This window comes from Balearica regulorum, chromosome 26, assembly GCF_011004875.1.
Source record: "Balearica regulorum gibbericeps isolate bBalReg1 chromosome 26, bBalReg1.pri, whole genome shotgun sequence".
Classification (NCBI taxonomy): Eukaryota; Metazoa; Chordata; class Aves; order Gruiformes; family Gruidae; genus Balearica; species Balearica regulorum.
In genome coordinates, this window is record NC_046209.1 from 1,148,669 (window position 1) to 1,164,435 (window position 15,767).

Sequence of the window (15,767 nt, forward strand, 5' to 3'; positions counted from 1 at the left end):
TGAAGTAAAATACGTGGCCTAGTTACAACCTGTTGTAAGGAGCTATAATTTATCTGGGGAGGGACAGCATGAGGGGACATTTTGCAAATCTAAGGAGCTTATGGGCACTTTGGCAACTCGTTTATTGCTAAAGTTAAATGCTTTCGGTTCCCTGCCCCTCATCTGTGCTCATCATGCCGGTCAAGCTGCAGGTTATGCAGAATAAGGTGTGGAAAAATAAGCTGGATCGTTTCAACACTGAAATGTGGATAAACCCTTGTCCTGAGCAAGAAGCAGAGTGAAGCCCAGTGCTTCCCATAGCTGCCTCTAAGGAACGTTTCTGCATACTGGGATGGCTCCTCAGGCAAGCTCCTCTCTGTGCGCTCTCGCCGAGTATTGTCCCACGCCATAGAAATCTGAAGGTCTTAAAGGAGGAGGGAAAAAAAAAAAAGAAAAAAATTGCTGCACTTAGGAAAAAATTCAATAGCTTATTCAGCTGTTAAGCTACTGATGCAGGAAGTGTAAAAGAAAAAAGGAGCCTGCTTTGTTCTGCCCAGACAGGGAGTAAATGCCATCGCCCTAACAGCCTTTTTCTGTTGCAGAAAAGCATGAGGTCATCTTTAAAAGCAGTAACGACCGAGTGGCTTTACACTGGGTTACCAGTCTCAGGCTCCCCCCTTCATGTTGTCCCCCCCTGCTTTCCTGGCACCAGCTCGGCTCGGTGCAGGGTTGCTCTGGCAAGGTGCATGGTGCTCCGCACCTGTGCTGGGGCTGCCGGTGGGTGCCTGGCCTCAGTCTTGGGCCTCAGCAGAGGGGCTGCAGGCTTTTGCCTGGGAGGGAGCTGCTCCATAGCATGGGCCTTGGCTGCTCGGTCTCCCAGCACGGCAGGCTGCGAGCTGGGGGGGTCCAGTGCCCTTGGGCTACCGGGGAAGGTTGCTGAACCAGCGTTGCCTGTGATTGTGTGGGAGATGGTTTTATGCACCTCTGTGGCTCCAGAATTGATACCATCTCAGTGATGCAGGGCGTTTCACCCTCCAGTGAATGCATGTGTGCTGTGGTGAAATGCTGCTGGTGGTCAGGCTGCTCTTTAAAAGCACGGTTCGGTCAAGGCTGAGATCCAGGGGCACATTCTCCCCCAACCATCTTCCTGCATCCCTTCGTACCTTGTCCCACTGGCCCCATGATGGGAGGATGGCTGGAAGATGCTGCGGGGTGTGAGCTGCACAGGCTGCTGGAGATGTGCTCTCCTGGTGCTTTCCATCGAGACAGGGACATCCATAAGCACCAGTCTCATGGTTGTATTTTATCTGGGGGTGGGAAGACAAAAGAAGCATAACTCCGGCAGTTACTCGGATGTTCACTTGTTTGTTTAGCCTGCTAGGAGTGGCTGCTTCCAGCTATGAGAAGCATGGGAAGAATTCAGAAACTAGAGGGATCAGTGCATATTTCTTTCCTAGCGTAATGCTTCCTGCTGTTCGTCTGGAGAGGCTGCAGGTGGGAGCGTGCAGGTGGCACTGATTGCATAAAAAGAAAAAGGGTTTTGTGCAGAGGTCAATGAGTAACAGTTTTGGGTGTAAGCCTTGCAGCGCAGCGGCATACGTCTCAAGGCGCAGATCAGAGGCGTGCTAAGGCAAGCCCAGTTTCTTGGCACGCTGTGATGCCGAGGGTTGCAGTTTCATCCTCGTGACCTGGATCCTGTTGTAATGTTTCGCTGTGGCGCCAAGGGTAGGGTTATGTTGGGTGGGCAGGTGGGGTGAGACAAAGGGTCCCACCGTGCATCCTGCGGGATGGAGCAAGATGTGGGGTGCACAGCCGAGCCCCGTCCTGCAGCGACCTTGCTCTGTGCCGCAGGGCTTGTGGGATCCCTCGTCTCCAAGCGGAGCCGGGAAGTGCCGCTGGGACAGGGTTGGGAAATGGATGAAAGGGCTGAGTGGGCAAAGCCCTGCTCGGAGCCAGACCAAGATGCTTGATGGAGGAGGTGTCTGCTTCGACATGGAGCTTGTGCTGAGTCACAGCTCGTCAGAGCCAGTGCTGCTGTCACCGCTGCTGCTGCACGCTTCTGACTCAAGAGCTGCACTGGTTTTCGTTGGGTTTTTTTCCCCACTAAAGTAGCCCGAATCATTACCTTTGCAACCTACCTGGTACATGAAGAATTAGCTTGTGAAAAAGAAAACCTCAGTGAGAAGCGGAGCTGCCTGCTCTGTAGTCAGAAGCCAGTCCTGCTTTGACGTCAGAGGGCTGTGCAGAACAGATACTCGGTGTTGAAAGTGCAAAACAGTCCCATGTAAATGCCCTTTTCACGCTTGCCTCAATGGAAACATTGGAGCACCCTGCTTTGTAAACCTTGAAAAACTACTTTTGCTGAAGGTATATGAAGAATGTGAACACAAGAAACCTGCTTTTGCAACGCTTATTGTGATCCTTTAAATTCTTTTGTTCAGTCATGAAACCTGATCTAGAAGAGGCCGTTTGTGGTTGTTCTTGAGTCAACGACTGAGCTGAGGCGGGACATAGTTATGAGCATCCTGACCTGCTTTCAGTTCATAATATGCAAACCAGTTTAAAACAGCAAATCCTGATCACTCCAGAATTTATCCTAACTTAACTGTTGGAACTCTGTCCTCCAGTGCTTTTCCTAAAATAGGCAGAAGTGCTAACGGGATGTTTGTGTTGCAGTCAAATCGTAACTCGGGACTTGTTTGCTTCATTCTTGAGTCTGCTCTGCCCCTTGCCTGCACTCCTGGCCCCCTGTTTATTTGCTGCAAGGTTTCATAACCCTCCCTCACTGCTGCTTTTGTTGGCGTTGACCTTGAAACACAACTGAATAATATATGTCATTGTCCGTGCTCTCATGTTTTCTTAATTTTCATTAATTTTCAGTGTTTAACTTGCTGCAGCAGTATTTTTCATACACCGTCCTGCAACCAGATAGGTGTGGCACCTTGCTGCAGCCCGAGCCCTGTTAATACCTCCGCGGTCTGGGATCTGCAGCCGCCTGCCAGATTGCTCCGCTGCTGGAGGAACAGGGACGGCAGCCCAGAGAGTTGCAAGACCGTCTGATGACTTCAGCCCTCCTGGAATCACTTACATGACAGCGTGAAAAATGCACACCCAAATTAACGTTGCCTTAACGCAATAGGAGTCGTTTCCGAAAATTGGGTTGTCCTCTCTGGGCAGCGCTGCCGGGGAGAAGCGGAAGATGGATTAGCTGCGAGGGCAGAAGGTGCTCTGGCAAAGATGTGGAAGATTTATTTCCTGCTGAATGATGTCTGTTCGTAACTCAGCAAAACGCGACTGGCGTCGTCATTCTGTTGAGTCATGAGTAGATACTGGGAAAGGAAAAGTCAGCCACTCTCTGCGGGCAGGGGCAGCAGGAGGTTGGTCATGGCCAAACACCAAAGGCTTCACCCGTCTTGCAGGAAGGAAGCCTGGCTGTACAGATGATTTCTCTGTGGTCAGATGACAGAGCAGAGGCAGGGGGATGGATGTGCACAAGGCCTGGGTGTCCTGAGTGTCCTCTGCTTCCTCCCCAGGCCCAGCTGCAGACATCGGCTCCCTGTCCTTTTCCAAATGGTGATTTGTTTAAAACATAAAGGTTGGAAAAGGGATGATGTAGTTGCGTCCCGCATGTCATCCCGATTTGCATCACACATACTGTACCCTGCATGCTTCTGCGTGGCTGTTTTCCAAATACCTTTACCTCACAAGTTATTTCCACACCCCTATAAGTCTGCTGAATGACATCTTTAAGGTTTGCTTTGGCTTTTAAAAAAACCCAAGGATGCCCTTCACGTGCCATGCAGCAGCCCACTGGATCTTTTTGTATTGATGGTCTCCAGTTGCTAATGACGTGCTTAGTTAATTATTCACCAACGTTAACAAGCCGTTTTTAAACTCCTGCTGGGCAGAGCACTCCTGGAGCATGGCCGGTTCCCCTACCCAAGCCAGCAGCTCGAACTCAAAAACGCTGCAGGAGTTTGACAGTTACTGCCCTGCAGCAGGACTCTCCCCATGCTGTACATAGCAAAAATGCATCCTTCCTCCAGCCAGGCTGTTGTCCCCAGCACCGCAGGGTGCTGTGGAGACAGAGACACAGGCTGTGCGACTCCCAGCGCTGTGGCAGAAGCAGAAGTTCCCTTAAGTAACTCACCCTCAGCTGATTCATCAGCCTTGTTCCATAAACAGGAAACTGGGAAAGTACAAGCAGGTGATCTTGTGCTGGTGCAATCATAAATTATATCTGATTGCTTGTATTTTTTTTTTCCTCCAGCTGCCTGCTAACTCTTTATCCAGGTGAAGAATTGTTTTGTCAATGAGGAGTGAACTGTTTGCAGTGGGGAGGTCTTTGAAGTTCACAGTATGGATTTGGAAAGAGCCTGACTGAGACGGAGCTCTTCCCGGTCCTGCTGCTGCCTATGCTGTTTTGCATGCTTCATGGTAACTGCCCCCACCGCAGCACGTGCTGTTAGCAGGGATTTCTTTGGAAATGCAGCTGATCAGATGGCCACAAGGGCAAAACTTTTGGCCTAACGGACAAAACTTTCTGGCTTTTTCCAGGAATTAATGACATACATAAAAATTGACAGTAGCACTCGTGCAGCTGATGTCCAGCTCCTGCTCAGCCTGTGTAGGGAATCAACAGCAGGGCTGAACGCAAGCTGCAGTTCTGAAATCCCAAAGAACTCGGAGGGCTAGGGTCTATATAGCACTTGATGCTGAAGGAGCAAAAGGAGCAAAGCACTTGATGCTGAAGGAGCAAAAGGAGCAAGCTGTCTCCCAAAATAAAGTGTTATGACCTGGAGGTGCTGCTTTCTCATGGAAAAGAGACCAGAGCGGAGTGTACCCCGTGCCGTGTCAGGATGGCTGGGATGAGCACCCGTCCACTGTGCCAGGCAAGGCAGCTCATTGTGTGTGGATGGGCATCCCAGTGTGGAACTTTGGGTGCTGGTCAAGCTTGTTGTAGGACTCTGAACCCTTTGGCTAAAGACACGGTGCCGTTTCACCAAGGCCCAAGTCTGAGCTGAGGTGTGACACCAGCATTGCCAGTGTGAGGACATCCTGCTCTGCTGCAAACCATCCCAGCCTCTCGCAGCATTGTGGCTTAGAAATTCGGGGCAGGAGAGGAGGATCCTTCCCCGGAGACCAGCCTGGTTTCTTCTCCCAATTTCCATAGTACCAAGACTTTATTTCAACAGCATGGCTTCCCATATCATCCTGACTAATGTCTTCCAGGACTCTAGAGGCAGAGATTTCCGAATAACCCTGCTAATTCAGGGAATCGTCTCATGGCAGAGTCGGTAATGCTGGCTGAAGTACCGTTTGTTTTCTCCCACAGCATCCAGCATTGCAAATGAAACTCAGTTGCCGTTCGGGGATTGGAAAGTGCAGCACATGCATGCTGCTGCCAAGCAAAATAATCCCCGAGAGTGCCGTTGCGGTCTGGAATAAACTCCCTTAATGTCTAAACATAGGTGAGAAAGCTCAAGTCTGCTAGGATTTTAGATGGGGCAGACACTCCCCCCTTTCTTCCCCCGCAGTAAAGGCAGCAGTTCAGCATCTGCTTTGAAGCTGCCAGTCCCGGGGAGAAGACTGAAGGAGCCTCTAATTAAAGCTAGCACAGAAGGACTGCAGTGGGCGGCTGGCTGGGGCGCCAGGAGCGCCGCTGGTATCTCACCCTGTGTTTGCTTTGGCTCTTTCCTCCGCCCAGCATCATCTAATGGTTTGTCAGGCGGCGGGAGGTGGGAGGTGCGAGGTGGTACTCGCTGCAGCCCTCTCCCCCTCTTCCCCGCCGTTACTGAGTGGTCAGGGACTGAGTCACTGCCAGGCAGGGCAAGGAAGTGACTTTTCCTGCCACCTCTGCAGCAGCCCCATGGAGATGATCATAAAGAAACGACCTGAGAATTGTGTCTGGCCAAGAGAGTCCGGCTGGGATGGCATGGCCAGAGCTGCCCTCCACTGTGCTCAGCCCTGACTGCTGCCCCACGGCTCTGGCCTGAGTGACAATGATGGATTATATTGGTTTCATAGACAAACTTCTTCAGTTGCCGCTGTTAAATTTCAAGGAAGGTTGTTTAACCGCCTGCGTTCTCCCTGCCGGGACACCTGGCTGCAGCAGGGCAGTTGCAGGGACGTGGCCCCAAGTGTGGGTTGCACTCGGCCAGGTGACAGGCACATTAAAGCCCTACAATCGGCATGGCCGGGGATGGGCGCAGAGTTTGGCAGCTGGACGGGGTCTGCAAGACCCTCAGAGACCAGACTTGGTGCATGGAAAGGAGTGTGCTTCAGCAAAGCTCCAGTCCTGCTCTGACTCCAGCTCACCCTGCAGTGCTCTTCTCCTTTGCGTGTTCAGCCGGGCCTTTATTTTGCACCATTTTTGTGGAAGGTCCACTTGAGACATGAGCTATTGGTGCCTCTTGTGCTTTCGTATCCCCCTGTGCCTCGCTGCCTGTCCCTTGCTTCCATCCTGTGCTTCGGCATCTGAGAAAACTCTGCCCCTTGCCCGAGCCCTGACTCACCACCTGCCACCCAGCCTGGGACCGTCCGTCTCTCTTTCTTACTCTACTTTTTCCTGGGACATCGATTTGCAAAATGATGGATAAATAGCATAGGTCTGAGTTTGTACAGTATTGAGCGTTTCTAGTTGCTGCTTGGAGCCTCTTTGTGCAGAGGAAATCCTGACACAGGGGTCAGGGCAGGATGAAGGGAGCAGTGCAACGAACAGATAAAAAGTGAGGTGAACATCCAGGAGCTGCGTGTGGTCACGGTTGAGCAGCGTACCCATCCGCCTTCCCCCTGCCTGACTCGCTCCGAGCGGTGCGTGGCAGGTTACATGGGCTGGAAAATTTCTGTTCGCTTTTCCAGTCAGTCAGTTGAATGCATCTGGCAGGACTTTCTGCAGAAGTTTCATTTTTCCCCTCTCGTTGGCAAGTTTCTCTTTGTTGTTTTTTTAATCAAAGAAAAAAAAAGCCTGAAGAGAGTGCACCAAGAGTGCCATTTAAAGGAAAGGAGAACTTGAAGCAAAATCAGGAAACGTTAAGTTGGTGTCATCAGCTTAGAGCTCGTGGAAGCCCTTTGCACGTGGCTGTTGGTGAGGACACAGTACACAACCCTTTTTGAGATGGTGCCTGGTGCCCCAGCGGCTTCGTGCACGATCCCAACCCCCCCCTCCCCCCTTCTTGTTTTGCAGTATTCTTGCGTGCTGGGGCCTGGAGCCGATGGCAGACAATGTCAACCACTAACAACATAGCGCAGGCCCGGAAGCTGGTGGAGCAGCTCCGCATCGAAGCCGGCATCGAGAGGATCAAGGTGAGCATGGGAGCTGGAGCAGTACGACACGTGCTGTGTCTGGGGTGGGGAGGGATGGAGCAGGAAGGGTCCCTGGGCAAGTGTTTTGGGTTTTCTCTGAGCACGTGCATGCTGCTGCGATGTCTCTAGCTCAGATATTGCAGTGTTTCTAGATGAGACCCCTTCCTACGGGCATTGCTTGTACCAGGAGGTGACTTCAGAGCCTGGGCAGCTTCTCTGAGGTGTTAGAGGTGACCACAGGATCCAAGGGTAGACCAGCCACTGGAGTAAGTTCCTGGAGCTCAGCTGGGCACATGCAGCCCCTGAAGGCACCAAAGCTGCAGGGGCCAGACCCAGTAAAGCTCTGCAGGTCATGCTCATGTGTGCCTTGGTCTTGTTTCCCTTTTTTTTTTTTCAGGATGGCTTTGCTGTCATATGCGGTTTCTCTCAGAAAGTCGCTGCCTGCACAATTCTTTCTCAGCTGCTGCTATTCCCATTTCTTGTAAATGAAAAGGGATGGTGGCATGCCTTCACTCTGGTTCAAGGCATGTTTGTGGTAGAACCAGGGAAAGTTAATTCCAGGAACCAGCTCGGTGATTGCAGTACCCAGGCTCATTCAGCCACGTGAGCTCTGGAGAGCAGCCTTTGCTGGAGACAAATATTAGCATGTGGGCAGCAAGTCCCAGCTCTGTGAGCGGGAAACCCCTGGGCACTCTCTGAATTTACACCTCTTGAACCATGGAGGAACCGGGAGTCACCCTGCTCCGCTGCCCATCCCTCCGAGAAACTACCCAGGAGGGGAGAGATGAGATCTGTTCATGGAAAGCCACTTGTCAGTAAGTCACGCAATGGAAAGCCCCGTGCATGGTAATGAAAGGCACACCGAAACTGAAATACTGTAAAATACATAGGTGTTAAATCCACCTGATAGTTTTTAATTTAGTTTCCTGGTCAAAGAATGTTTCCTTTGACTTTCAGTCCCTGGTAGTTCTGCAGCAGCAGATCCTCTGTCATCTCTGGTTTAGATGTGCAGGAGGAGCTGCTGCTGCTTCGAGTATCTTTTCTTTTTTTAAAGCTGTGAGGTTTTGTAGCTGGTTTTAGGGCCACCACTTTCCAGACTCCAGCGGTGCACCCAGCAGCGAGGCCATTTTAGGGAAGACAAATTAAATGCCAGGTCTTCCCCCAGCACAGCCGTTGCTGACTCTCCTAAGAATGACTGTGTCTCAGCTCCAAGATCCCAAATGGCGCACGCTGAGGAGGAAGGAGGGTGTGCACATACTTACTGACCTTTGTAGCTGCAACTACCTTAAATGCTTTGCTGGGAAAGAACAACAGTGGTGGGACCACAACAAGCTGCTGTTTAGGCTGAGTGGAGAACACATGCTGTCTGGGTGAGCTTTCAATAAAGCCACGACCCGCAAACCCAGCTCTCGGGCGAGCGTGCCAGCTCCTAAGTACGGTGTCAAACAAGTGCCTGCTCCTCCAGCTCCTCCTCTCCCTACCTCGCAACTGAGTTGCCTGCAGATAAATGAGCTTATACGCTTCTGAGATGAGGGGACTGGGCTGCCCCGCAAGCTGTTGGCGAAGCTGTGGCAGCAGCGAGAGCGGCAGTGTGAGAAATGCCCTTCGATTCCTCCCCGCGAGGTCTGACAGAGCATCCGACGCTGCAGCCGGGCAGAGCCCTGCTGCCACGCTGCGATTTTTCCCCTCCCTGGCCTGAGCAGCCCATATGTCTGCTAGAGAAGGGCCAGGCCTTTCCTAGCGACTGCATCTGGCTCTTCCTTCCCTTCATTCCTGCAGCTGAAGCTTTGAGAGGAGTGAGGAGCTTTCCAGCCCACTTGCTCTCATAACAGGTTCAGCCGCACTCCCGGCAAGCTAATCTCTTTCTCCTTGCTTTGCTCTGAGTTTAGGAGTAATTACTGTCTTCTTTGAGTAATAGGTTTGAGGTAGTGCCTTGACCTTGTCTCTGCAGAGCTGTTGGATCCTAATGTACATGATAAGTATGTGTAAGTGCAGGCCAGCAGCAGTTGGTGTTCATTAGAAGTGTTCGTTACTGGTTAGGAATTTAATACTTAATATTGCAATAATACCTAGAGACTCCCACAAAAGTCCAATGCGGTCTCTGGAGCTGCTTTTCCAGGAGACACCAGAAAAAGGAGGAGGAAGCCCCCACTGTGGCGTGGAAGCACAGATTAACTGCTTCGCCCAAAGCTGCAGAGAACCCGGGTTTTATCGCAAGTGCCGTTTCTCCTCCTCGCTTTGGGGTTTTATCACAAGCACCATTTCTCCTCCTCACTTTGGGGGTTTATTGCAAGCGCCATTTCTCCTCCTTTCAGTTGCTGCTGGAAAGTTTCATAATTAGGGCATGCAACTGCACATTCCTGCTGGGCAGGTTATATCGGCAGCGGCCATGCTGGCTGCGTGCTGCAGCATCCTCTGTGAGGCTGCAGAGCACGGTGACCCCTGGTAGTGCCGCAATGAGAGCGGGGAGGTGGCGTGTGGGAGCTTTTCATGCCCCCAGATCACAGCTCGGCTCAGCTGGGAGGGGGTGAGTTGCTGTGGAGATCCCGGCAAGGGACCCACTGCCATAAAGCTCTGCGGCCACAACAGGTCACATCTGGGCCTTCCAGATTTGGTCTGGTTGCATCATATGTTTTGTGTTTGCCTTGTGATCAACCAGTTATTAAGTTAATTAAAAAAAAAAAAGGGGCTGCTGTCAGTCCCCAGAGCTGCTGGCACCTCCCTGCCTGGACTCTGCTGGTGCCTCCCGCCCTCCTGGCAGCCAGACGGTGCTCGCCCACCACCGCTGTCCCCTCTCAGCCCGGCCGCTCTGGGCTCTCGATTCCCAGAAGATGTCTTTGAACTAAAATAAGCAGACCCTTAAGTAATAGTTTCTAACTGTTTCAAAACCTCCATTTTTAACATCAGAGGATGGCCGCTCTCAAGCAGGCATTTTTTCTTTTCTTTTTTATCCCAAAGCCCTTAAAAAAGAGGACAATAATACCTTCTTTTAAATCTCTTGCTGTCAGCTGGGAGTAGTTTTCCCATCGCTTTATTTATGTCAGACCTTACAAACTTTTTTCTGTGACAATTTCCCCTTTTCATTAGTCACCATCTCCGAAGTTTCTGTTATGAAAAGCTGAACGTTGGGTCTCTTCCTCCCCACGGAGCCCGGAAAACAGTCGGCAGTGCTGCGTGGACTGAGCTCTGCACCCTCACTTGAATTTTCTCACTAACCTTCTGCTTTCTTGCAACATTTAGGTCTCGAAAGCATCTTCTGAGCTAATGAATTACTGCGAGCAACATGCCAGGAACGACCCGCTGCTGGTTGGAGTGCCCGCTTCGGAGAATCCTTTTAAGGACAAAAAGCCTTGTATCATCCTATAGCTTTCCTCGCTCCGACACGTGCGATCTCTCAGGCAGGGCACCGTTCTCCATCAACTGAAACCAAGCTACAAACTTACAACTGCACCGAAGGGTAAACACTAAATGTTGGATTCAAATAGAACTTAAATCTCAAAAAAAAAAAATAATATTGCAAGTGGTTTAGGGAAGGATGGCTGCTCCTGGGCAGGTGCCACACTGAGAGGGGTTAAAATTTAAAAACAGGAAACAAAACAAAACAAAACAAATCTGGTTTGAGGGGTGGGGGGAGTATTTTTAATAGCAACATTCAAAATTGGTACCGGGGTGGTGGAGGCAGCAGGGAGTTCATTGCATCTGCCAATGAGATGCAAGATCTGAGTAGCAGGACCTCGCTGGTGGAAGCTTTGAACAAATCTCTGAGTGGGTCTGATGCAATTAGTTTCCAATTAGCGCATTGTTGCAAGAATTTGCTCTGTTTCTTGAGAGGGAACAAGGGAGAAGAGTCCAGGTGAGGAGCTATTTTGTACAAAACTAGTACAAAAAAAAACCCAAAACACTAACCAAAACACGGCTCAAAAATCGCTGTTGCAAATGGATGAACCGGGGCTGGGGGGGAGGAGGGTGGAGGCCGGGGGGTCCTTCCCTGTGCCGCATGGCTCTGCTCAGACGAGGGGACGGCACCGCAGGGAAATACTCTCTGGCATCAGATCTACGGATCTGTAGGCCAGGGGAGTTTCCATGAGTGGCATTAGGAAGCCCGAGGCATGGGAGAGGCAGGGGGCGAGCCACTCCAATGGCTTCTGGGGTTTCTCTGTGTTGTTACCACTGTTTTTCCCCAAACGGGACTGTACCCGGGGGGGGGGGGGGCGGGGAAGGGGCTTTCTGTTGTGCAGCATCACAAGAGAAATCTTTTAAAATTGGCCTTTTGGAGAGTCTCAGTCCAAAACACTAAAATTGGCAGATTTACCAGCATTTCCCATCTCCCTTTTTCTCACCAAGAGTGGGAAGTGGAATTTGTTCCACTAAACCCAGTTAATTCGGGGAGATGAGAGTAAGGCTGTAGAATAAATAGTTGGGTTCCCATCCCTTGGAAATCTTTAAATGCGATTACCGATGGTAAATGCACATGCTGCAGAGCTGGGGATAGCCCAGTCCAGAGCAGCCCGTGAGGAAAAGGGGACAAGCAGGTGAGCCTTCCTCCCGCTGCCTGCCACAGAGTCCTGTGGAGCAATGGCAGCCATGGAGCCCGGTGGCTCCGTGCCAGGGCAGACGGATGCTCAGGAGAAAGATCAGAGCTCAGGGATGTCCCACCACGTTTCCCCTCATTGCCGGAGCTGCCGCCCCGGTGTGCTGGGTGTTCTGCGGCCGTTGGAGCCGTGGGATCGCTCCCTGGCGTCCAGCTCTGCCGGGGAGAGGATGAGTCCGGAGTGTTGGGGTTAAGCGACCGAGCCCGGTCTGTGTCCGTGGGGCAGAGCCCGGGGCTCGGTGGCTCCTCAGAGGACGGCAAATGCTCCCTGTGGTAGGCAGAGGCACGTTTCAGTTTCCTAACTGGCACACCGGTACCCATTCCCGCTTACCCTGAACACAAGCACCCTGTGTAGGTGTCGGAATACAGGTGGTGCCAAGTTTTGGTTTTTGGAAGGATTAAAAGAAAAAAATTCCCCTGATGTGAAATCCTGGGACTTTTCCCATTCCCCCGGTGCTTTGGATTTGATTTGAAATGCCACGACCTCCTACTGGGATGGAAACTGCGCATGGCCGACCCCTCTGTGGGAGAGGGAAGCTCTTCCCATCGCCACGTCCACCAGGAGCACCCGGGAGAGGGAGGGAGGCTGGAGTAGACCCTCGGGTCCAGCTTTTTGGGCTCACGCTTTCTGTGGTGGTTCAGGTGGAGGGTGGAGACCCTGCAGTCCATACGGGACGCCGGTCAGAGTCGCTGGTCCAGGCAGGGCACTGGGAGGCATTGCTGACTGATTTTTGGAGGCTGATGGTGTTCCAAGGCACGGGGAGCTGCACAGGGTGTTGCCGGAGGCCAGTTCATGGTCCGGACTGGTGCGGGAGGCAAAGGCAGGGAGAGGAGCAGAGCCTGCGGCCATGCGGCTGGGACCCGGGGAGGGTGGGGGGGCATCTTCCAGGAGGAAGGGCTGCTCAGAGGGTCGTCCTCCCGCGATGCAGGGGTGGGCTGTGGAGTGTTGGGCTGAGGACAGCCTGACCCTCTTCAGTGCCAACCTGGCACACGGCTGGCTGGGCAGCACCGGCGGAGGCTGTGGTTGGCAGAGATGCTCCATTTACACTTCTTGGTTGCAGGTATCTCGCCATCTCACTTTTTTTAAGTACACGATCAATTGCCTTTTTAAACAAAGTTGGAAACCCCCCCACATTTTTAACACCAATGCAAACCACAGCACCTCCTGTGTACATCTTGCAGCTACTTTCCCGGGGTCCTTCACTGATGGGAGCGTTTTGAACCTCCCGTCTCCCCCCTGCTGTGTCACGGGCTCCTGTCCCAGCACCAGCCTTGTGCTGGGTTTGCTGGATCTCACCCCATCCCGACACGAGCACTGGCAAGGCGGAGCAAAGGGAAGTGGATTTATTTCCCTCTTCAGCCGAGTGTGTCCCCAGCCCTGCTCGCAGCCCAGCCTGGCACCACACTCAGCATCATCGGCCAGCCGAAGGCAGCGCAGCAACAGGCAATGCCTTTTTGTTGTTTTTTTTGGTTTTAAAATGTTTCATCCGACATAACTTCAAGCTCTTGAACGCCAATTCTGTAGCAGGAAGCCAGCACAGTCCTGAGGTGTGCCTGGGTTTTGCCGCAGCAGGGCTTTCTCTTCTCCATGAGGGAATTTCCTCTGTCCTTAATCTAGTACAGTTCCAGCCTTATTTTTCTACTCCAGATTGCTGATTCTTCCTCTATGTTAGAGACCAGTGCATGGTGCTATAGCCGGGGACCCAGGCGAGCGCCCGCGCTGCCTGCTTCGCACCGAGCGCACAGACGAGGTTACTGCAGGAGCAGCGTGACGCTTCTCCACTCGGGACACGGACAGGGGCTGCGTCCCTCCACACCTCATCATCGGCTCGCACTGCCCGAGGGGGCTTCCCCCTGCCCGGGCAGGTGCCAGCCCTGCCTGTGTCCTGCCCTCCCCAGCCCTCCGGGTTTGCTGCAGGCCGGCTTGGACCCGCAGCACCGGATGGGACGCTCTGCCAGCGAACATCATGGGATGCTCTGCCAGCAAAGCCAGGCCAGGCATCCCACAGTCCAGTGAATGGGGGTCAGTCTGCTGCCTCCTCCCTCGTCCTTCCACCCGCGTGGGCCATGTGCATGCCCAGTGTCTTGCCCGAGCTGTGCCGCGGTGCTGGAGGTGGGGCAAGGCGGCAGGTTTGCGTTCGGCATGCGGCTGGAGCTGGGAGAAGGGGACAGGGAGCATCTGCATGGAGTCCTCTGGGAGCCTGGGGACAGGGCTGGGGGTCCCGGCACGGGGATGGCGGTGGGCCACGGCAGTGGGCGGGGGCCTGCCAGCAGGTGCTGGTGTCTCTTGGTGAGTGACTTGTTAGGCGGAAAAAAATCCTCAAGCTTTTATTTTTTTTTTATTATTATTATTTTTTTCCTCGTCTGAGTAAATCTGTGATCATACTGTAGATGTTTTTGTATAGCATAAATATAAGTGCAAATTACAGTAGTTGCTTGTACTTTGTTATTGCATTTGCCAAAAAAAAAAAAGAAAAAAAGAAAAGGAAAAAAAAAAAAAGACACTTTTCCAGGACTTTTTAAGTGCTCCAGATGGCAAAGGGGGAGCGGGGAGCCGGGACCTGCCTTGTGCCGCTGGTGGGGCATGGGGCCGGTGGTGCAGCAGCCCTGGCTCCACAAAGGCCTTTTTTTTGGATGTAAACACATGCCCAAATCTGTCTGGCATTTCTTTTTAGCATGTGGTGAAGCCGTTGCCAAAAATAGAGAGGAGAGAGACTGAAAAAGAAAAGGGAGAGAGGAAATGTTGCTTCTATTTAATATTTTGGTCCATTTTCCTTGTCCTCCCCTCCCTGTCTCAGGGACCGTCCCAGCGGTGCAGCCAGAGCCGGGAAACGCCCGGGGACCCACACGGCACCCGCCAACGCAGCCGGGAGACTGACAGGCTCCGGCAATTTGGTGCCGGTGCCGGTGTCGGTGCCAGTGTCGGTGCCAGAGCCTCCCATGCCCGGAGCTGAGCAGACCCCCCCCTTCCTCTGAGTACTAAAAAAAGTCAACTTTATTTAACAAAGTAAAAATAGTGCATTTACTTCATTGAACAGAAGCCACGCATCTGATACTTGGCGCTCTTTATTTTTTCCTCTCTGGTCTATTATTATTTGCCAAACTCTGATCTTGTTGCCAAATGCAAATCAAGGTTTGTAAAGACTGTACTTAGGAAGTAATCAGTGTCTGTAACGTAGGCTCCTCATAACGTCTGCATTTTTGGATCTCTGATTTTTTTATTTCTGGTGTGCCATAGACCAATTTCTTGCACAGTGTTTAATATTTTGTGGAATTGTTGTTAAGAAGTGAATTGATAACACAATAAAAAGGCTCACTTTTCATTTTGCCAGATGTCCTGCCCAGCCTGTCCTGCGTCTTCTGCGGGGGGGGTGGTGGTGGTGGGATGATGACACCCAGTTCCCCTGTGCTCAGCTGGGGCCCCCGGCCACTCACCCCTCCAGGAAGGACCGGGCTGCAGGAGGGGAGGTCATTGGAACTGGGTAATGATGTCCGACCCTTCCTGCTGCTTCCTCTGGACGTGGGTTCGGTGAAGACCTTCTCACTCCCTTCATTGGGGCATTTTGGCCACCTGCTCCTGCCCTTGGGCATCCTGAGCGGGTGGGACAGGGTGAGGGATCCCCCTCCCTCTCCCTCTGCACCCCCCCCCGAGGATTGCAGCCCCTTTGGGATGCCCTTCACCCACCCTTGGGGGGGGCTGCTTACAGTACCCTGACGCTGCCCATCACTGGTGGCTTTCCCAGCAGCACTGGAGCCGGCGTTTGGCATCGCCTGCTTCCTGGGAAGCACCAGGACCTCTCATCCCATGGAACCACGACAAAGCAAAACCAAGAGCAGTGTTTTCTTCCCTTTCTGGAGAAAAGGAAGGGACCTCGCCTGCCCTGGCAGCAGC

The 15,767-nt window shown here is 52.4% G+C and overlaps 1 protein-coding gene across 4 annotated transcripts in view; it reads left to right on the plus strand.

Annotated features, from left to right (window-relative positions):
• GNG7 (G protein subunit gamma 7) overlaps positions 1–15,208 on the plus strand; it is a 79,200-nt gene extending 63,992 nt beyond the window's left edge. For all 4 annotated transcript variants that reach the window (XM_075736364.1, XM_075736365.1, XM_075736366.1 and 1 more), the window contains 2 exons: positions 7,166–7,284; positions 10,525–15,208. In XM_075736364.1, coding sequence (XP_075592479.1) covers positions 7,204–7,284; positions 10,525–10,650 — 207 coding nt within the window. In that variant the 5' untranslated portion in view covers positions 7,166–7,203 and the 3' untranslated portion in view covers positions 10,651–15,208. The remainder of the gene's footprint in view (positions 1–7,165; positions 7,285–10,524) is intronic.
• Positions 15,209–15,767: the final 559 nt, after the last annotated feature.